Raw genomic sequence first — 23464 nt, forward strand, 5'->3', positions numbered from 1 at the left:
CTCCGCTCTAATTCATCCCAAACGTGTTCTATGCGGTTGATGTCAGGACTCTGTGCAGGCCAGTCAAGTTCCTCCATCCCAAACTCATTTATCCATGTCTTTATGGACCTTACAGAAACAAAGGAGAGTGGGAACAAGGGGACAGTGGCTGATGTTGGCCCCATAGCATTCCCACCCTAAAAGTGGCTGGTCTATATCGGTACAGATGGACAACAATAAACAAATGATATAAAAATGTTTATTACACAAAAGGAAAATACATAGTATACTTATTAAAATTGCAAAACAGAGGCTTGGGATTCCCCAAGGGATATCTGTTGTTACAAGGTATAGAATGGTCTGGTTCTCGACTAGTTTCGCGGTATTACTGCTTCCTCAGGAGGACCAATCCTATAACTAGGTGATCATGTGCGGCGCCCAGCCGCCCAATAAAATCTCCCCCGCGGCGGACAAGGGGGATTGTGCGAAGTTCCCATGGATATTAAACCAAAAGGTGATAAAGGTACCAAGCCACATGGAGGCTTCTGATAGTGCAGAGGTCGGATGGTCCGTAGGGAGCAGTAACACCAGCTGTGTCCACCAATTGGGGCATCATGGAGGGTACAAGGGTGTGGGAGCCCAACAATGTGGGGGATACCCACAGGGTAACATGGGAGTCCATAGATGTCCCCAGTGAGACAATGAAGGCGTCCCTTCCATCCAAGCCCCACGTATGCGGTTCTCTCCACTGAAGGTTCGCATACGTGGGGCTTGGATGGAAGGGACGCCTTCATTGTCTCACTGGGGAAATCTATGGACTCCCATGTTACCCTGTGGGTATCCCCCCACATTGTTGGGCTCTCACACCCTTGTACCCTCCATGATGCCCCAATTGGTGGACACAGCTGGTGTTCCTGCTCCCTACGGACCATCCGACCTCTGCGCTATCAGAAGCCTCCATGTGGCTTGGTACCTTTATCACCTTTTGGTTCAACATCCATGAGAACTCCGCACAATCCCCCTTGTCCGCCACGGGGGAGATTTTATTGGGCGGCTGGGCGCCGCACATGATCACCTAGTTATAGGATTGGTCCTCCTGAGGAAGCAGTAATACCGCGAAACTAGTCGAGAACCAGACCATTCTATACCTTGTAACAACAGATATCCCTTGGGGAATCCCAAGCCTCTGTTTTGCAATTTTAATAAGTATACTATGTATTTTCCTTTTGTGTAATAAACATTTTTATATAATTTGTTTATTGTTGTCCATCTGTACCGATATAGTCCAGCCACTTTTAGGGTGGGAATGCTATGGGGCCAACATCAGCCACTGTCCCCTTGTTCCCACTCTCCTTTGTTTCTGTATATTAATTTGGATGATGCTACATTTTAAGACTCGTTATTTTTGACTACATGAGGCTATACTCAAAATCCTTGCATCTTTATGGACCTTGTTTGTGCACTGGTGGGCAGTCATGTTGGAACAGGAAGGGGCCATCCCCAAACTGTTCCCACACAGTTGGGAGCATGAAATGGTCCAAAATGTCTTAGTATGCTGACGCCTTAAGAATTCCCTTTACTGGAACAAAGGGACCAAGCCCAATCCCTGAAAAACAATCCCACATCATAATACCCCCCCCACCAAATGATCTGGACCAGTGCACAAAGCAAGGTCCATAAAGACATGGATGAGCGATTTAGGATTGGAGGAACTTGACTGGCCTGCACAACCTCAATCCGATAGAACACCTTTGGGATGCATTACAGCGGAGAATGCGAGCCAGGCCTTCTCTTCCAACATCAGTGCCTGACCTCACAAATATGCTTCTGGAAGAATTGTCAAAAATCCCCATGGATACACTCCTAAACCTTGTGGACAGCCTTCCCAGATGAGTTGAAGCTGTTATAGCTGCAGAGGGTGGGCCAACTCAATATTGAACCAATATTGATAATTATTATAGTGTATATGTGACTATAGTGATACCTTTTTACAATATTCTGTAAGGTGTTAGTATATTACTGTATGTATTGTGGTACTTTAGCAAGTAACACAATTCAGGTGCATATTTTTAGACCTTACACCACAATTTAGAAAGATCATTGGATTCTTGCAGCTGGCTTTATCAAGTGAGGTTGACCCTGGAACTATGGGGACACCTATCATCCTTTGGAGGAACCCTAGTTAAGAATGGTTACTAACCATTGGTTAGTCTAGAGTTAGCCTGTTGTTACAAATATACTGTATGTGTTGCCCTGGCAAATTTTGCTAGAATCTGGAAGTTCATGGTCTGTAATCTTTATTCTTTATTCTCTGTAACTGGTGATTTATGAGTCACTTATTAAAAAAAAAAAGGTTGGAAGTTCCTATTTTACTGGCTGAATACTCTGTAATCAGCAGTGTCATGTCCCTTTTGGAGTCACCAACTTTATCTTTTGGCTGTTCATTACGACACCAAGCACATCGTTTTCAAACCAAATGATAACCAAACTGCTCTCAGCCTGGGATGAACAATGGAGGTAATAGAGAACACTTACCAAACTTATATTACTCTGCTGTCTTCTTCTGTAAGCATATCATACTGTTAACCAATAGCACACTCCAAAACAGTCAAGCCCTAACTCTTCTCCAAAGCCGCTTTCAAGATTTTGGTACTTATGCAAGTAAAATACATTTAAAGTACTTTTAGCAAAAATCCCTTACCTTCAATAGTAAAGTATGTGTTACTAAGTCAAAGCACCAAACTAGACCATGATGAAGACTATGGTGACGGCAAAGGGAACTAAAAAGCACAGTAGAGCCCTCCTAAAACAAAAAGGGACTGTTTCATTTCATAAGATATCCCAAAAATAAGAGGATTTTATACTTCAGGAAAATGGTTGGAGCCATGCAAGTGATTCTTTTTCACCTCCATTTGCTAAGTATACATCCAGAACCACTGGTGTATGGCACATACTGAGACTAATATGCAGCAAAAGGGCCATTTATTACAATCTGTATACAGGTGTTTCTTGCTTGTTAGCCATCATCAGTGCAGTATATGGAAACAATGGTTTCTAAAGAGTAGGGTTGGGAACCACTTACCAACAAGAAAGTATAACCCTGAAGGTTATGGTGGAAAGGGACTCATGCTAGTAGACTCTACTGTGCTATGCACTGATTCAGTATAGGGTTTTCGTGTTCTTTAGTCCCCCATCACCTTAACCATCTGGGTTATACTTTGTAATTAGTTTCCAAGCTCTACTTTATAGAGTTCATTGTTTCTATACACTGCACTGTTGAAGAACAACCGGCCTGAATAGCTGTATGCAGTTTGGAATAAATGGCTCTGTAATATTAGGCTATAACTGTACTATATATCAGCAATTCTGGATGTACAACTAGCCAAAAGAGTGAAGAACAATCCCCTTATTTTTGTAATATGTGATGGAAAGAGACACGTGAATTCCCTCTGTCCTAAAAAAGCTCAGTTGTGCTGCTAAGTCATAAATATAAAGAAAGGAAAGGGTGGCTTGGACTGTCCATCTTGTGTGGCCCTCTTGATACTACAGTAGGACCGGGTGTCACTCATAGTGAGACATGAGGAACCCAACACAGATCCCCCTGCTCAGTTTTCCTCTGAGCACACAGTATATTGCTAGCTAAGTTATTGTAGCAAAGAAATGTGCTGGTCCTGTAAATCACTACTTCTACTAAAACTGTTACACCTTTATATTTATAATTTAAGCAGAATGTAGTGCACTGGGAACAGGATTAAAGATTTTTTGGATAAATTCTGGTGTCTCTTCCACAGACTTTCGATAGAAGTAACAGGTGTAGAAAAATTGGTCTTTGGGTGTTGGTGGCACCTTCGCACTGTAACCCTATAGAGGTACTCTTGATGAAAGCAAGAATTGGCCTTGCTGTCAAAAATTTAAATGATATGCACCTGTAAAACAGGTGTGGAAAAATTGGTCTTTGGGTGTTGGTAGTGCCTTCACACCGTAACCCTATTGAGGTACTCTTGATAAAAGTAAGAATTGGCCTTGCTGTCAAAAATTGCAATGATATGCACCTGTCAAACAGGTGCTGAAAATTGGTCTTTGGGTGTCAGTGGCGCCTTCACACCGTAAACCTATAGAGGTCTTTGGGTGTTAATTGTGCCCATGAAACCTACACCAACAAAAATTCTTCCAGATTAATTCAACATCCACAATGCTAGGCAGCCTAGTCCTGCAGAGATTCCACATCCCAAAAACACTTAATCAGCTACATCGGCATCAGGGGCTTCATAGCTGCTGATAATTCAGGACTGATTCATTTTGATAAATGTCAGACGGTCCATGGAGTCTGTGGACAGGCATGTTTTATTATCAGTAACAAAACCTCCAGCAGCACTGAATGCCAATTCGAAAAGCACGCTGGATGCAGGGCAGCCCAGCAGCTCATTTGCATACTGGGCAAGTTCTGGCCAGTAGTCTATTCTCCTAACCCAGTAAGCCAGTGGATTGTCGACTGGAAATCTCTCCATCTCTGTTTTTGCCCCTAGATAATAATCCACCATGTGATACAGACGCTGCCGATGGGATGTGGATGCTGACAGCCCTGGGCGGCGAGGACTAAAAAAATTGTAAAATGCATCACTTCTCCGCTTTCTCCACTGCTCCTCTCTTGACCAACAGAAGCCTCAAAACAATGTTTTCCATAACACTGTAAGCTACCAGAGTTGGGAAAAGCATTAGATAAACTCCTCTTTCAGGTGTCCTCAAGAGATTTCATCTTCTGCACTCTCTGTGGGGACAGGATGAATTCTGAGACTTTCCTCTTGTAACGGTGGTCAAGGAGGGTTGCCAATAAATAATGATCCTTCTCCTTTATGCCACTTATTCTTGGGTCCTTTCGCAGGCTTTGAAGCATGAGGGAGCCCAAATTTGCGGAGGCATGAGAGGCAGACGCATTGGGGTCACTGAGGATTATAGTATCTGGAACTGCCCCCTCCCAGCCACATACTACTTTCAAGGGTTCTGGGGATGGAAAACCATCCTTTACTGTTTGACGTATGTCTTCCTCTGCTTCAATGCCTCCAAAACTACCAGGATCCTCCTCCTCCCTCTTCGCTTGTGTGTTCTGTGGCGTAGGAACCATGGTGTCTGCATAAAGTGGTCCATGAGAAGAATGGAAGTTCTCCTCTTCCTCCTGCTGCTCTGCCTTAAGTGCCCTGTCCATAATGCCATGCAGAGTCTGCTCTAGCAGGAACACAACAGGGATTGTGTCACTGATGCATGCATTGTCATGGCTCATCATCCTTGTGGCCTCCTCAAATGGTGACAGTACAGTGCATGCATCCTTTATGAGCAGCCGTTGGCATGGGGAAAAAAAAGCCAAGCCGGCCTGAGCCTGTCGTTGTGCCATACTCACACAGGTGCTCCTTGACAGACCCTTTGCTGCATGTTCAGCCAATGCAGCATTGCCAAAGTTGAGTTCCACCTGGTGGACATGTCACAAATCAGGCAGTTTATGAGCAGGTGGAAATGGCACCTGAAATGGCTATAGACTCTATCTTCCAACCCTGGGTATCTATTTAGGCAATGCTGCACCACCAAGTTGAGGACATGTGCCAGGCATGGCACATGTGTCAACTTTCCCTGTCTAAGGGCAGACAGGAGGTTTGTGCCATGATTGCACACCACCATTCCTGGCTGCAGCTGACGTGAGGTGAACCACCTCTGGGCCTGCCCCTGCAGAGCAGCAAGAATCTCTGCTCCGGTGTGGTTCTTGTCCCCTAGGCAAACCAGCTGAAGCACTTCATGGCACCTTTTAAACTGACTCATGGAATAGCCCCTTGAATGCTTAGGGGATACTTATGGTTCGTAGGACAATTCAGCAGAGGAAAGCATGGAGAAGGAGGAGGAAGAGGTAGAGCTGACAAATCTTGCATCATCACCACTAGCTGTATAATGACATGGGGGCACAACAAACTGTAGCTCTGAGCCCTGTCCTGCATCCTTCTGAGTTGCAAGCAGAGTTACCCAGTGTGCTGTGAGTGAAATATATCATCCCTGACCTTGCTTGCTGGACCACGTGTCAGCAGTAACGTGGACTTTGCGGCTGACTGCCTTGCCCAACAATGCCACAAGATTGCCTTCCACGTACTGGTACAGAGCTGGAATGGCCTTACGTGAAAAGAAATAGCGACTGAGAACCTGCCATTGTGGTACAGCACATTCTGCAAATTAATGGACGCAGGCAGAATCTACCAGATGGAAAGGCAAAAATTGTAGAACCAGCAGCTTTGACAAGCTTGCATTTAGACACTGGGCATGTAGGTGGCAGTGACTGTATTTTTTTACTTCGCAGCAGCAGATGGGTCAGAGAAATTTGCCGGCTTTAGTCTACAGCTGGTGGTGTGCTACTGGCAGATGTACTGCAAGGACCTGGGACACCCTGCGCTACACCATCATCCATATCATCCCTGTCAGTGGAGGCTGCTGAGAGGTCATGGGCTATAGTGGGGGCAGATTGAGGTGAGTAAATAAGAGGAATAGAATTGAGTCCCTTTTGTGTGGCTTTCAGGTGCTCTTGCCAAAGGGCTGAGTGGTGGGAGGTTAAATGCCTTGTCAAGCATGTTTTACCCAAATGGCTGGTGTTTTTTCCACACTTGATGTGCTTGAGACAAAGTTTGTAAATTGTAACAGTGCGATTGGCTGCACATGTGCTAAAAAAGGTCCAGACATCTTAGTTGTGGGAAGTGGACAGGGAGAAAACAGCTCCACAGTGTAATGGAATAGGGTGGCTGCTCTTTATTCTTCCATGATGTCTGCCTCGTTGGGGTTGTTCCTTACCCTCACTTTCCTCCGCTGCTCTATCCAGCACCCAAGCCATGTCAGTGACCTCATCATCATCATCTCCTCCATCCTCATTACCACTGGAGACAACTTGGCAATACGCTGCAGCTGGGGGAATATGACTGCCAATTTGTGTGCCAGTGTTCTCCCCTCTCTGTAGGCTCATGTTCCTGCCTTCCTCAACCTCAGAACCAACATTTGAATCAAGTAATGGCTGTGCATCATTAAGGAAGAAGTGGCTGACGCCATGTTCAAATAACTCAGCTGACTCCTCCACGCCTGATGCTGGGGCTATAGCAGGAATAGCTGTGGACAAGGAGGCAGGTTTAGCCACTCTGGCAGCTGCAGTGGACTGCACAATAGTCTCTGCTTGGGTGATGGAGGATGAGGAGGGTGAGGATGGTTTAGTAAGCCAATCCACTACCTCATCTGCATGCTGTGGCTGGATAGCACGGGAACATCACTAAACAAAGGAAATGATGCCCTGCCTGAGGACTGAACATCTCCACCTTTGCCTGTTGACACATACGCTACTGGCCCCCTCACAGTGCCATGAGAACATTTGCCTCTCCTTGTTGTTCTCCCAGACATGATGGGGGGGTGCTTATTAACAAAATGTAATAATGATGTGGAAATGTGTACATGGATGCACTTTAATCAATGGAAAGTGGTGTTTGGAGCACTTTAACTTGAGTACTCACTACACAGGCACACTTCACTGATACACTATAATATACTGCAGTAAAACAGCACTGACGCACTGAAATATATAGCGTTAAACTTGCAGTAACGCACTAAAATATACCGCATTAAACGCGCACCAACGCACAGAAATATACTGCATTAGATGGCATGTAATGCACTGAAATATACAGCATTAAACTTACAGTAACGCAGTGAAATGTACGGCATTAAACTTTCAGTAAAGCACTAAAATGTACTGCGTTAAGCGGCAAGTAACGCACGGAACTTTATGGCCTTAAAAATGCAGTAACTGCGCTAAATGGCACGTAACACACTGAAATATACTGCATTAAATGGCGCATAACACACTGCGTTAAATGTGCACTAACGCACAGAAATATACTGTGTTAAATTACACGTAACACACTGAAATATACAGCGTTAAACTTGCAGTAACACGCTGAAATATATTGCGTTAAATGACACGTAATGCACTGAAATATACGGCGTTAAACTTGCACTAACGCACTGAACTATACTGCATTAAAGGACACGTAACACACTGAAATATACGGCGTTAAACTTGTAGTAACGCACTGAACTATACTGCGTTAAACAGAAGGTAACGCACTGAAATATACGGCTTTAAACTTGAAGTAACACACTTAAATATACTGCATTAAATGGCACGTAACGCACTGAAATATACAGAGTTAAACTTTCAGTAATGCACTGAAATATACTGCGTTAAATGGCACGTAGCGCACTGAAATATACGGCATTAAACTTGCAGTAACGCACTGAAATATACTGTGTTAAACGTGCACTAATGCACAGAAATATACTGTGGTAAATGACACGTAACACACTGAAATATACTGTGTTAAATGTGCACTAATGCACAGAAATATACTGTGGTAAATGACACCTAATGCACTGAAATATACAGTATTAAACTTGAAGTAAGCACTGAAATATACTGCGTTAAACGTGCATTAATGCCCAAAAATATACTGCGTCAAACGGCATGTAACACACTGAAATATACAGCGTTAAATTTGCAGTAACACACTGTAGTATACTGCGTTAAACGGGCACTAACACACAGAAATATACTGCATTAAACTGCACGTAACGCATGGAAATATATGGCGTTAAACTCAGTAATGCACTGAACTCTACTGCTTTAAACGGAAGGTAATGCACTGATATATACGGCGCTAAACTTGCAGTAACGCACTGAACTATACTGCATTAAACACCACGTAACGCATTGAAATATACGCCGTTAAGCTTGCAGTAACGCACTGCAGTATACTGCGTTAAACGTGCATTAACGCACAGAAATATACTACGTTAAGTGGCATGTAAAACACTGAAATATACGCTGTTAAACTTGTAGTAATGCACTGAACTATACTATGTTAAACAGAAGGTAACGCACTGAAATATACGGCGTTAAACTTGCAGTAATGCACTGAAATATACTGCATTAAATGGCACGTAACGCACTGAAATATACGGAGTTAAACTTGCAGTAATGCACTCAAATATACTGTGTTAAACCGCACATAGTGCACTGAAATATACGGCGTTAAACTTGAAGTAACGCACTGAACTATACTGCATTAAACACCACGTGACGCTCTGAAATGTACGGCGTTAAACTTGCAGTAACGCACTGCAGTATACTGCGTTAAACGTGCATTAACGCACAGAAATATACTGCGTTAAGTGGCATGTAAAACACTGAAATATACACTGTTAAACTTGCAGTAATGCACTGAAATATACTGCGTCAAATGGCACTTAACGCACTGAAATATACGGCATTAAACTTGCATGTAATGCACAGAAATATACTGCGTTAAACTCAGTAATGCACTGAACTCTACTGCGTTAAACAGAAGGTAATGCACTGATATATACGGCGCTAAACTTGCAGTAACGCACTGAACTATACTGCATTAAATGCCATGAAACACACTGAAATATACGGCGTTAAACTTGCAGTAACGCACTGCAGTATACTACGTTAAACGTGCATTAAGGCACAGAAATATACTGCGTTAAGTGGCATGTAAAACACTGAAATATACGCTGTTAAACTTGTAGTAACGCACTGAACTATACTGCATTAAACAGAAGGTAACGCACTGAAATATACGGTGTTAAACTTGCAGTGACGCACTGAAATATACTGTGTTAAACGGCACGTAGCGCACTGAAATATACAGCTTTAAACTTGCAGTAACGCACTGAACTATACTGCATTAATCGCCACGTAAGGCACTGCAGTATACTGCGTTAAATGTGCATTAACACATAGAAATATACTGCATTAAGTGGCATGTAAAACACTGAAATATACTGCATTAAATCGCACTTAATGCACGGAAATATACAGCATTATACTTGCAGTAACGCACTGTATCTCCAGCCCAGGCCCCACTGGAGATGCGGTTCCAAGGCAGCATGAGAATCATCAGACCAGGTACCGTAGCCATGCACAGTAGTTCAGCTGTGGTTAAGGAGGCACTCCGCTTGTGCTGTGTGTCTGGTCAGAGCTCTCAGCAGACTTGCAGCAGGAACATTCAGCATGGTGCAGAACTGCTGATGGTAAGTCAGGATGAGAGACAGGAGCATGGTCATCGGATAGCCAGGGTCCTCAGCAGGTAGGCAATAAGGTACCAAATCAGGAGCAGAGCCAAAGTCAGGAACGAGCAGGGGCAGGAACTAGCAACAAGACAGAAGTGGAATTGGAAATCAGGTCAGGAGTAAGCCGGGTCATCAACCAAGGGAACACACTGGTGGTACACAAGACACAGGGAAAGCTGAAGACCAGTCAGCATAGAACAAAGGCAGAAGCATCCTTAAATAGTCCGTCTGGCGTCAACATACATTGTGAGCGCGCCCATTCACGTGCGCGCATTTGTGCGTGCACATACATTTCTATTAGCCAAACATCTTACATGCACATTTCTATTAGACAAACGGCTGGTTGTTATTCTCTGAGAATTGGAAAGAGTCATCATGACAGTGTCCAATCATGGCTCTGACAGTGCTCTGTGCCCTGATTGGACAAAGCTTTCATTGCTTCAGCCAATCAGGGATTTCAATGCACTGCGGTAGTGCATTGTGGTCATTCAGCGGGCCGAACAAATGGTCGAACGCTCCGATAATTTGGGTGTTCGTCGAGCGGGCGAACAGCCAATGTTTGCCCATCCATAGAGCAGAGTGGCCCTCCACCACCATGCATGGATAGTGCAGGATCTCCTCTCCATCTGGTACTGGGAGTCACCCCCTCACCCTTCATACTAGGGCAGGGGACTCCTATGGGTGTACGGCTCAAGTGGTGTGTTCTCAGGTTATTCACATTCTCTCATTCTGGGTTGGAGTCTTCTTTACTAGAGGGGGGGTCCTGTATTTTTGGATCAGGGTTCCCTCAGATCATTACCTGCACATCTCCTAAATGGGGGTCTCCTTCTACTGGATGTGGGGAGGGGGGTTCCCCTATTCCTGGACGTAGGTTTTCCTATATGCAGTTTGCCATCTTTTCCCTGGGCACCAGATGACCTTGTCCCACCATTGCCTGTGGGCTTCCTGCTGCGGGTCTTTTCCCCAATACTTACTTACCATGTTCCATACTATGTTTCTGTGCGGAGGCAGCTTCCTTGGTAGAGGGGTGGTGCTTTGCATTCTCCTGTCAGATCTGCCCCACAAATAAAATGCTATATGATGACGGTAGGATAATGATCAAGAACCATGGACAGGTTTCAAATGCACAGATAATTGCACTGCAAGTCCTCAGGTACAACTTCCTCTGTACCAAGGAAAACTATAAACCGCACAGTAGTGACAACAACAAATCTTGTGAGATTAGCAGTCAATGGCCCGCAGTGCTGTGGTTACATAACAGGAGTGCCTAGGCACATATATGCACTTTTATTTTTCCAAGCCTAAAGGCTATTTTTTGGTGGGCTGCTTAGGCACAATTAACATTTCTTCTCTTTAAGATAGCAAGTCTTCACTTTTTGAGCTTAGTTTTGCTTTAAGGGTAATTGGTGATTTGTGATAAAAATTATACCACATAAAGTCCTCTTGCTCTATGAAAAGGTCTCTCTTATTTCAAAGTGATTTATAAATAACTCTTGTTTCAAGTTGATCTTATCATAACCTGCCTGTTACTCCACAGAATCCTTAATTTCCTTACACGCACAGATTATTATTTGCTAAAAGATGGCATCATTACATATAAGGAACGTATTCTCTGTCTAGTATCTCATATTTTATACTACAGATATATTCAACATTAAAATGGAACTTCACTCTCCCAATCAACATTGATTATTTTTAATCCTCATGCTGCTAGCATTAGTAAATAGATAGGAAATTATATAATATTTACTTGTTTTAAACTTTTTTTTTTTTACATTTCTTCAGTTACTTCCTGCTTTCTTGCCTAGACAAACAATGTGATACATCCCTGGAGTCTTAAGAAGGGGGAGAGAGGAGAAGGTGTTTTCTCAGCTAAGCACACTCTCCTGCATGCATATCTGAGCTAAGGGCAGATGGATTCCAGGAAGTAAATGGTACGTACATTAATCATCCGCCCTTACTCAAGATGGCTATGGCCAGAAATGCTAGGGGTGTTTTTCAAAGTGATTTCTCAACAAAATAGAGGATTAAAACATGGATGGATGGGATAGTTTGCTTTGAATATTAGTGAAAATAATGAAATTAAATAAATAGTGTTTGTTGGTTTGTGGTGCTCAGATGCAGTGATGCACTGATGTCATAAACCTGGGCAATTCAAACCAAGCATATAATAAACAAATGTATAAGGAGATGTTGCCATCAGTAAATGTGCATGTCAAAACTATCATTAGGTCCAAATATATAGGCTGCTAAATTTATATGTATCCTGACATTTTCTGGAAAAGTTGAACTTGGCCCTGTGCTCTCATACTTCCAAACCTACCTTCCTTTTTGGTCATTGAAGCTATGGTGATTTTTAAGCCAAGCTTGGGTGATGGAGAGGGGGTGAGGCCAATCTAGACTTTTCAGGAAACATCAGGATCGATTAATCATTTTCACTTAAGGAAACCTCATTTTCCATTATAATATTGGTTTAAATTGCCTAGGTTTCTGACAGGACAGGGAGCAATTTTTCGTTACCCCTCTTCTTCTGTTTGCTCCCTGCTTTGTTCTATTTTTGTTTTGAAAAGTCATTTCAAAATTAAAATATCAAAAACACAAGTAAAATTATTCTGTTGGCTACAAAAAATCTGTAAGAAGAAAGTTGCTTCTTATCCACAGTTTGTTTCATTGTTTGCAAGAAAAAAAAATTTAAGTGTCTCAAGCAAACATAGATCATCTCGCCAGGGCCCACGCTGACGAGTAGAGAACGTTTTGTCTTCTGGGAAATGCTGATTGCTTCTGAATTACCAGACTAATAGTCATTATATTTCAAAGGAATGATCCAGCAGAGAATATAATATTAATGTTCGCATGCAACAGAAGTATCACATCTCAGATTTGTTGGGAAACAGAAAAGACGGGCAAGCGGAGCCCCATTGCACTAAAAGAACGTCTTAAATAATTAATAAGTATAACAGGGACACTGCATTTTTCTACGTGGAGGATCTAGAACATTGATGTGTCTTTTTTCTATTTGCACTTCTAGGTTCAGTGTATAAACTGCAACTAGAGGAACTCCATTTAAAAAGGAAATACATCTTTTCAGGCCGTTACAAGTTTATTTTCTTCTTGTAGATCCTGTGTAGCCAGTCCATGGCTTCATTATTGTCCATCTGTGAGTATAGCTGCTTTACACAATAAAACTACATTCATGTATGTTCTTCCTCATGGCAAGTCTAACTCCTGCCTATAAGTTCTCAGTTGCTTTAATTAAAATGATTATTCAAATGTTAGCTTAAAATTACTTTGAAGTGAACCATGCAGTACAATGTAAGATCTACTTATGCAGGACATGCATTATATTTCAGGCCCCCTTCCCCTGTAAAATTCACTTGCAGATAGTAAGTGTAAAATGTACCTGTAAAGAACCAAGTTAGAATTTATACTAACCCTACCCCCATCTTCAGGAGTGATGTCATCATGCTTCCTGCGAGATTCCTGGGGAATTTGGAGCAGGCCAAATCTTAGGAGAATAAACTCTAGAGTGAGAATCTACTTTTGATATTTGGGCCTCTTTATATATCCCAGGACATAGCCAGAAGGAATGCAATTCTCGCTTAGGCGTCAAAGTAAGTAAAAAAACTCACTATTATCTTAAAGTTACGGTACATTTTGTTCATACACTCTGCAGGTGATTTTTACAGGGATAGGGGATCTAGGAACTATGGGGATTGATTTTCAAAAGGAGTAAAGCATATTTACTTTCCAAAGTGATTTTTTACTTTGTATGGGAGTTTTTACCTAGCTTGGTGAATGTGGTGAAAACTGCCTAATATAAGTGTAAGAAAACTTAAAAAACAACAACATTTTTTCTTGCACGTGATTGGATCAGTATCTCTGTCACTAAGTTCAGGGAAATTTCCCTTGCTAAGTAAAAATTCCCTTAGCTAAGTGATAGCCTATATTTCTTTAGTAAATCATCTCCTATAAGCAGACCTTTCATTATATTACAAGGTAAGCTTCAAAAGTTATGGTTGGATGTATAAGTAAACAGTTATAGAGATGCTTAAATACTTACCTTTTCTAAAAAAAAAAAAATGCTTCCTGATGCCTCTTACTGTTTCATTTAGGTGAGAAAATACAGACCAAGTTTAGAATGACTGATGCAGAGACCACATGACCAGTGCCTAGATTTTGGTTTACATGACCAATGTGGGAGAGCCCAAAACAGGATTTTTTTTTAGAAAGGAGGTGATTTCAAACCTTCTTTTACTCTTCATGTATCCAGCCTCATATGTCTAAGATAGTTTAAGTTACCATCTGGATAAAGGTCTGCTTTCACACCTCATTAGTTTCTCATAATGTCTGAGTGTTGCCCTTTGGCATTATAATGGCACATAGCTAATGTGAACTGAGCGTCTCATAATATCTTTACTGTGCATGGGGAGCCTTCTGGTGACCCTATGCATGTACAATAACCGTCCATACCCATGCCAGCAATACGGTTTCACAATCTAGTGTGCAAAAGAACTGCAAGATGTTCCCTGTTTAGACATGGGGCCTAGGTGCAGATGTGTCAGTTGCATCTGTGATAGCTCTATTGATAACTAATATACCTGGAATTTTTCTTTAAGATAACACAGGAAGTGAACAAAGAACCCAAAATAGTTCTGAATTTTTGGCATGATCTTCATGTTGTTTTTGCACTTAAAGGATTAGTTCACCTTTATAGAAAAAATAATAACTGCACATATTTTTGCAGGAAAAAAACATTTGCATTTTTTTTCCCTACAGGAGCCTGGAAAGCATTAGGCGCAATGTAGGCTCCTGTGCCTCTGCACAAGTGTAATGTGGGCTTTCAACCCTTACCTCTGTATGGACTTTCTGTTTGAAAGCTGGAGGACACATCAGTGGACTACAAGAGCACTCATCAACGCCCCCGCAACCCATTGAAACTGCAAGTCCAGCTGCTTGCAGTTTATTCATTCAATGGAATCTGTGAATGAATGACGCAGCTTTATAGGCAGAGCACCAAACACTGTTTTTTAAAAAGGACAATGGGTGCAGGGAGAGGAACACCCTGTTTGCTGTTTCAGGGAAGGGGGGATCGGGGGGAGAGGGGGCAGGAGCTGGAAAATGTTACACGTTTCACCCTAAATACACGTGAAACATGTAACATGTTCCAACTGTGAACTTAGCTTTTAACAAACAGGCAGAACAAAATGATTCAATGATAAATTAACAGATCAAAAGAATACAAATAATAAAACTTCCTTTGTTAGGATTTAGATCTACTTTATGATAGAAAAGCTAGATTGATAAATAGCATAGGTGCAGGATATCAAGTATGCTTTTAAACCTGTCTGGAATTTACTTTTCAGTCATGAAATGTCACATTTCGATCTCAAGATAATGGAGATTGGTGCTCCACATTCTGTTACTATACTTGCTAGAAAGGAACATTCTTGTAAACCCAAAACGTGAAAAACAAACAAACAAACAGATTTTAGATACATGTTTGCTGTATCTTTTATTGCACTTTTACCACGCTGCAAACAACTCACAAAAACGCTGCAAAATTAAGCTTGTAGCTGCACAATGCAGCTAATATTCATGTATATATATATACATTATTTACATCATTATAGCAAAAGCAAACATGAGAAGGCAGCTACCTGGCTAATGACAGAACAGACCTGTTACCTGCTCCAGCTGTTACCCAATGAATCCTCTCACCATGCTAAGCTGGTCAGCTCAAAGCAAGATGTGTTGGGAGTGATATATTAAGAACACCTGGAGCATTTTAGGTTCCCTAATTTAGGTCTATTATGTAAGGCCTGCCTGTTTGTTTTAAAGGTGAATAGCTCATCTCAATGCTTAACATTCAAGTAAAGCTTCCACAGTTGCTAAGCATTAGGTCAGCACAAAAACCCTTCACACTTAAGACTTTGGATTTTAACCCCCTGGAAATACCAATTACAGAAGATACAGTATACTCAAGTTAAGAGATTGAAGTAATCTTGAAGGCGTTATTGTGGTATAGTCAAGTCAGCATCACAGGTAAACAAAACTATACTGTCCCTTTTCTATGTTTTCCAAAAAAGTGGTAGGTAGATCATCATTTTATAATTATACCATATATAAATACAAAATCTTTATTTTTAAATAAAGGCCTCCTATCTGTACAAAAAGATCAAGATACGCTTAGAACCCAAAACCGATTCTGTAGGTCTTTGACCATATCATTTTACGCACACCCATTTATAATCTACTTATTTTAAAGACTTTTTAATTATCTAATCCTTCTTGGTTTCTATAGCTTGTCTACAGTGGGAAATTATTTATTCTTAAATCTGAATTCACTGAATTCACAAAAGAGCGTTCGCAGTCTTAGGCAAGACTATGTCTTCTTGGTTGGGCTTGGAGATTTTCCCCATCACTACCTCTTGATTGTCTTGTTATTCACATCAGAGTCCAAGTCATTTTGAACCACACTGTCATAGTTGTCTTTTTCTATGCATTCACTGACAGCTTTAAGGACAATCCGTAGCCTCCTGTCCAAAGCTTCAAGATGCGGTTGATAGAGGATTGGGTCAATTTTGTCCATTTCTAAAGACTCCTCCATCAGTTTACTCAGCTTGTATTCCTCTTTTGCTAGGAGCTGTAAACGCAGGTAAGTAGACTTTTTGATCCTGTGTAGAAATAAAACATATGTGTTTAGATGGATGATACACAATAAATACAATATTTTATTACACACTCATATTTAGTGTTTGTGTTTTTACCCATTTATACAACTATATAACACATACACAAACTATGTAGAGATGGGGCAGCATGCTATAAATGTAATAAAAACTTTTGGCTTTGTTAATAAAATCAGCACATGATAAAGGGCAATAGTCTGGGAGCATGCAGACATCTGAGATTTCAGATTTCACGAATAAAGACAGAAGCTTCTAACTCGATCTGCATTGTGCTGCTGCCATTTCAATATTTATTATTGGAAAGAAGGGGCATAACGCTATTGTCAGGAGTTTTAATCCCTCTCCACCCTATCCAAATCCAAAAAACATGTTTTGACTTTAGTTATAATTTACATTACCTCCTAGATCTCTATATTACCCCTTAGATCTTTAGTTCTTCAGAGACTATCCTATTACTAGGATTTGTGCAATTCCTAAGCATAAACTACCACTATGACATACTTGATCACTGGTAACAATGTTTTGGTACCTGAATTATATTCACATTTTATATAATTCAAAATCATTTTTCAAATGTTATTTATGCTTTTATAAATCATTATTTAATCAGACTAGATTGAGCACCCTCTGCTTCTCTGATACTGCTTCTCCAAATTATACATAAGAATCAACAATGTTAAATTATAAACGCATGTGAAAGACAAATCTCCCCAGTGGGAAAAAGATGGCAATATACACCTGGTGTATGGTCCAGAAAGACAAAAGACTTAAAAGGCCAGAAAATCAGTTTTTATTGAAGGTTACATTTAATTATGGCCAACACATCTTGGGGGTTCTAAGGGGCCCCCTTCATCTGTGTTAAAAAATTATTTTGAGAGGAGGCGTGAATGCTGGACTTTATACATATGGACTAAGTCCTTTAGAATGTTTAGGAGAAAACTGCTAATATGTATTAACTAAAGTCAGGCCTAAAGCCCTATACCAAAATAGCAATAATCTTTTTTTATTGATCTGTGACCACGCCTCTCTGATGAATTTCACCCCTATTGGGCTTAACCGTAGAAAACTCCAAGGGAGAGAAATGCGTCAGTGAGGTGTGGTCACAGGCGGGGACTGTCGGTATTGGTATCATGTAGGTTGCCGCAGCAAAAATGATAATGTGCAAACACAACTTGAATGCACTAATATGCAATCTCAATAGACAGTCCACATAAAGAAAGTGAAAAAAAAATTTAAGTTAAAAAAAATACAGTGAAAAAAAATGTATACACAGTCCAAATAAATCTGTCCTCACTCTTTTCAGGACCTGCCAATCAGGCTGAATAAGAAGTACTGTAGATATATAACATATGAAAAAAAAATTATTACTATACCTGCAGCATTGATTCAGTGGCACTAGAATAGACAACTCATCGTGTGAATACTTTCCAAATCTGTTGAAAAGGAAAAAAAAAATGAATGCAAAGGCAAAAAAAGCTACAGTACATAGCATGATAAATGAAATTCTGTCCTAGCTGAGAGGCAGTGAAAGCCACCTTTAGTAGATTTTGCAACCATCTGCCATAAATCACTTTTATGAAGGTGTGTTTCTTTTATAGCTCTTTGTGGAATGAAGACCATTTTATTCTGGGATACTAGATGTTTCGTACTGCATGTGTGATGCAAGCATATGGGCCACAGCTGTCTTTGGCAGACCTCAGAATCAAGTCCATGTCATTCCTTTCTGTACCAAGAAAGACATTCGATAGTCACATGTAATAATGACTCAAACACTTTGCAACAGATCAACATTACTGCAGCATAAAATACACCATCCATGTTATATTTTTTAGGTTTTAGTCTTCCTTGATTGTTGTTTTGCTTTTAATGCCTTTGGTATTAAACACACCAACCTGTTAAATTGTTCTCTGATTGCATCTTCCTTAACTGAGTCATTTTCCATCCTCTGGCTTTGGGACCACAATGACGTACTTGATGCTATTGTTGAAATTTGTCTTTCAAAATTCTAGTTGTCCACATTGGGTGGACATTCCCCTTTGTTACTACCTTTTGGTCCAGCGCATTTTGCACACTCAGCTTAACACACAAACACAACGTATCTCATGGATTGCTTTCTTACATGACTGATTTCATGGTCTACATAAACACCAATGAAAACTAGCAACATTACCTTCCTAGTAGCAAAACAAACTATAGACTCAGCTTGGCAAGTACTATATGTCCCTTCTACAAGGTCAAGACTCTCCTCTAAACATTTATGATCAACAGAAATCTTTCTAGTATCCTTCATGACACCCATGAAATGTTCCTACATTTTTGGTCTCCACAGGTTTCCTGAGAACTCACCTCTATGAGCCCTGCCTCATTCATCTAACTATAGTCACAACCGCTTCACCCTCTCCTGATCAGGATCATTACTTCCTTTACTGACCACATGCTTTTTCTTTAATTTCTTTCTTCTTTGCTTTATGTTACTTTTGCCCATAATTATCCTTATGCGCTCCTTCTTAGCTTTAAAACAGAGAGTCATTTAAATTAAAACTGTTCTCCCTATTTAGCAAGCAACCTGTCCACCATGCCCAAAAACCCCTATGGCACATCACCACAGCTGGGGCAAACACCACTTCCTTACCATTTCAAATTCACTTATAGAACTCAGTTGTTGACACTGGATTATATTTACACTGTAACTCTCCTCATTTTTTATTGTGCCTATCCTGTTTATTTTTGCATTTCTAAAATCTCTGAATTGTACCATGATACCCCTTTGATTGTATGTACATCAAGAACCAATGAAAATCTAAAACCTAAAATTATCTGGCTGTCATGCTGTCAGATGATGTCTGCTACCATCTACCGCTGATCTTAACAGCTACTGTACAATACTTGGCTACTGTCTCTCAAATAATACACTCTCGTTTCTGTTTTAAGATAAAACCTGTCTCATCTCTCCCAATTATTTTGCAGCCTAACCAAGCTGCTTACATATTGACCAGCCTCTGTACAATATTTGGGGCTACTGTCTCTCAATAAATTCTATTATTTATTTAATCTGTCTTATCTCTTCTTCCTACATTGTTGCATACCTACACTGCTTACATATTGTTCAGCTACTGAAAAATATTTGTAACTATTGTCTGTTAGATAATACAATAATCTAATTTCTATTTCAAGATAAAACTTGTCTTGTCTCTTTATATTTGCTGCCTGAACAAGTGCTCAAGTACACTACTAGCCAAATTCTGCCAAGTGCATACCTGAAATTTACATTTTGAATATTTTGGGAATGATTGGAGATACAGGGTTGGGAGTGGTGTAGGGATGTTTCATTGTGGTTCTGAAGTGTTTATGTGCAGTCTGTTTTGAAATGTAACTATTATTTTTATTATAACGATTATTACACTTTTAAGACTGAGACTGACTGTAAAAGTTAAAATGGCTGTAAAGGCTAAAGGTTTTTTTTTTACCTTAATGCATTCTCTGCATTAAGTAAAAAAACATTTTAGGTGCAGCTCCCTCCCCCCCCGTCTCACCTAAATAATTATGAGCCTGATCTCGGTCTGTGCCCGAAAGCATCAGCCCTGATCTCTCTCTCCTTCCTTATTGGACTCAAGGAGAGCAGCAGGAGTCACTGGCTCCTGCTGTTGTCAATCAAATCCAGTTATGATTTTGCGGGGGCCAGGGTCAGCAGCACTGTGTGTGTCAATAGATACACAAAGTGTGGCTCGGGATTGAGCCCGTATGAGTACCCCACCAGCAAGCAGCTTGCTAGTGGGGGTTACTCAAATGCAGAAGGAGCCAGAAGCACTGACGGGGAACCCCAGATGAAGAGGATTGGGGCTGCTCTGTACAAAACCATTGCACAGAGCAGGTTAGTATAACATAGAGTGGAAACACTTTTTCAGTGACAGCAGCAACTGGGTGTTTTATGAATTTATTTTTGTAGCACATTTCACTATATTTTTATTTGTTTGTTGGATTGTGCCGATTGGGGATTGGCTATAGGTAAAACATAGGTAAAAGTAAAACACGTTTGTTATTTTTTTTAAAAAAAGGTCATTTACAATCACTTTATAAAATCAATTACATATCCAAAATACGTGATGCCAGAACATGGCGTTGCTGTCACTATTGCTGTCCATGACAATCGTACTGTTCTATAACACCACATACAGCCTAAAGGCACCTCCCAAGCATGTAATTTAAAATATTGTTTTTATTCCCATGTTGCCCTCAAAGTAACATTAAAAAGCCCCTCTACCAACTGTGGGGTAACTTTTTCTTTTATAAATGTCCCCCATTGCAGTGCTGTGCTCTTTTTTTTTTTTTTTTTTTTTTTGACAATCGCTTGCCTACTAGCCTTGAAAATGGCTAAAATTTAACAGCAGTATAGACTTTTGTAGATTTCAAAGAGATTCAGTTTGGGTTTCACGTATTTCTAACAGGATTCGGGAAACCCCCCGTAAATCGAAATTCAGGCAGACTCAGCAATCCCTAATCAAAACGCTTTCAATGGTTTAGCAGGCCATATACGAACTACTAAGAAACGTTCATTCTTAGGGTTCACATACACTTTAAGACCCAGTTGACATCCTTATAAATTGGAAATATGCATGTTACCTGCAAAGTGCAGTAAAGGTCATTATGAGCGTTAATAAGCTGTGTGCTCCTTATGTTGAACTCCACCCAAACACATTAAGGCTACGCATATGCACTGCTTTGTGTTGCTATATGTTGCATTCCCAAATAAAGAATTGAGTATGGGCATTGGCTGCCCATGCAAAAATGACTAGGCTGCCTTAACGCAACACATGCTAACGTGAGTGTGCTACCGCGCTACAGAGGTGTGAACCTTGACTGGCTTGACTCCACATGTGCATATATTGTTACTGTTATCTAAAACATAGCTGCATAGTTATGCAATTAACTAAAAACACATTTTTTTTTAGATTAACTGTAAACATTGTATGAATGAGGCTACATATACAGTACAGTACATGTTTTTTTCTGTATTTTTTTTCTTCCTTATTGCAGATGTACACCACATTCAGTCAATGTTAGCATTCATAACAGCTATACGCAAGGTCAAAATAAACCTTCACGCTGGCAGCACAAAGTGGTATTACCATGACAACGATCAATGTCTCATCTTACTTAACACAAAGTTTAAGAAAACTCTGCAAGCAGCTTAATAAAACAAAAATAACTAATCACGTAACATGCAAATGCTGCTGGACAGTGGATTTTTGTGGTGAAACAATACAGAAGCACAACAGATGGGGACAAGGGAAAGATTCATTACCATACAAATTGATTGTAAAAATAGAAGAGCATGCTGCATTCCTGTTTGATTAGATGCACATTTATATTTCCTTTAGCCAAAAGAAAAAAAGAATTCCACGTGGAGGTTAAAGCTCAACTGTACTTTCAAACCTTTTTATCTTTTTTATAGTACCCCCTATTTTGTGATGTCTCATTTCTTCTCTTAGTGAAAATGCTGCTTACTGCACTTCCACCCCAGTGCTCTATGCTTAAAGTGGTTGTAAAGGCTGAAGGTTTTTTAAGATAAAAAACTTTCTGTGTGCTGCTCCCTCCACAGCCCCAGAGACTCACCTGAGCCCCCTCTCAATCTAGCGATGTGCACAGGAGCCTCGGCTGTCCCAGGTCTCTCTCCTCATCAGCTGAGACACAGCAGCAGGAGCCATTGGCTCCCACTGCTGTTAATCACAGCCAGTGAGCCAATGAGGAGAGAGAAGAGGGCATGGCTGAGCCATTGTTTTTATGTGTCTTATGGACCCATAGAGCAGGGATCAGGAGCAAGCACACACCAGTGCCCCCATAGCAAACAGCTTGCTATTGGGGGCACTGGTCAAGGGGGAGGAGCCAGGAGCACTGGCACGGGACCCAAGAGGATTGGGGCTGCTCTGTGCAAAAATACCTACACAGAGCAAGTAAGTGTAACATGTTTGTTATTTCGTTTTTTTAAAGCTGAACCTTTAATGGCACTTTAACTAGGCATAACTGAGTAATGGCTATACCCTTCAACACGTGTCCTCTTATAGTCTTGTATTGCAGACACAGAGAGAAGCATGTCTGACCAGGACTGTCACTGGTTGCTGACTCCTGAGTGCACTCTGGTGCCTCTGGACAATGTGGTCATATTTACAGAATACTCTTGGGACTGTTACAGAAAAGTGGATGTAAGCCTATGAAAATGGGAGAGTGGAGAATACACATGCCTCACTGGCATAGACAAAAGACCCTTCTACACCATGTGGAGGACAAAAGTGGTTACCCTACCAACTCAGAACTCCAATTATTTCACTTCATTATCTCCAGGAGGGAGTCAGATATATCATCTGAGCAGGGAAGCCCACTCTGGAAGCCATCATGAGTAGTATGGTCCCACCATAGTACTTTAATGGTGAACCTCTGGCAGAAAAGCCTGGTCCAAAACACCATTTATTACATGTGCACTCCTTTGAAGAGAGTTGAAAATATTGTTTACATACATAAAGCTAGATTAGTGTTTGATAATATCAGCCTTCTGCCATCTACTATAGCACTGAGACAAGAAGCGGGAGCACTATGAGCTAACTGGGCTCTGGTGCATGCACATGTGTTAATAGAGA

At 40.9% G+C, this 23464-nt stretch overlaps 1 protein-coding gene and 1 long non-coding RNA gene across 2 annotated transcripts in view; one reads left to right on the plus strand and one right to left on the minus strand.

Annotated features, from left to right (window-relative positions):
* Positions 1-13604, plus strand: part of LOC141148946 (uncharacterized) — a 48173-nt gene extending 34569 nt beyond the window's left edge. Inside the window, exons 4-5 of the long non-coding RNA XR_012235012.1 lie at positions 11929-12077; positions 13172-13604. This is a non-coding gene — a long non-coding RNA (uncharacterized lncRNA). The remainder of the gene's footprint in view (positions 1-11928; positions 12078-13171) is intronic.
* A 2021-nt stretch (positions 13605-15625) lies between these two features.
* Positions 15626-23464, minus strand: part of FAM20C (FAM20C golgi associated secretory pathway kinase) — a 256797-nt gene continuing 248958 nt past the window's right edge. The window contains exons 9-10 of the mRNA XM_073590989.1: positions 18206-18265; positions 15626-16817 (exon numbers count right to left, since the gene is read on the minus strand). Coding sequence (XP_073447090.1) covers positions 16565-16817; positions 18206-18265 — 313 coding nt within the window. The 3' untranslated portion in view covers positions 15626-16564. The remainder of the gene's footprint in view (positions 16818-18205; positions 18266-23464) is intronic.

The sequence above is a fragment of the Aquarana catesbeiana genome, linkage group LG06 (assembly GCF_042186555.1).
Source record: "Aquarana catesbeiana isolate 2022-GZ linkage group LG06, ASM4218655v1, whole genome shotgun sequence".
Classification (NCBI taxonomy): Eukaryota; Metazoa; Chordata; class Amphibia; order Anura; family Ranidae; genus Aquarana; species Aquarana catesbeiana.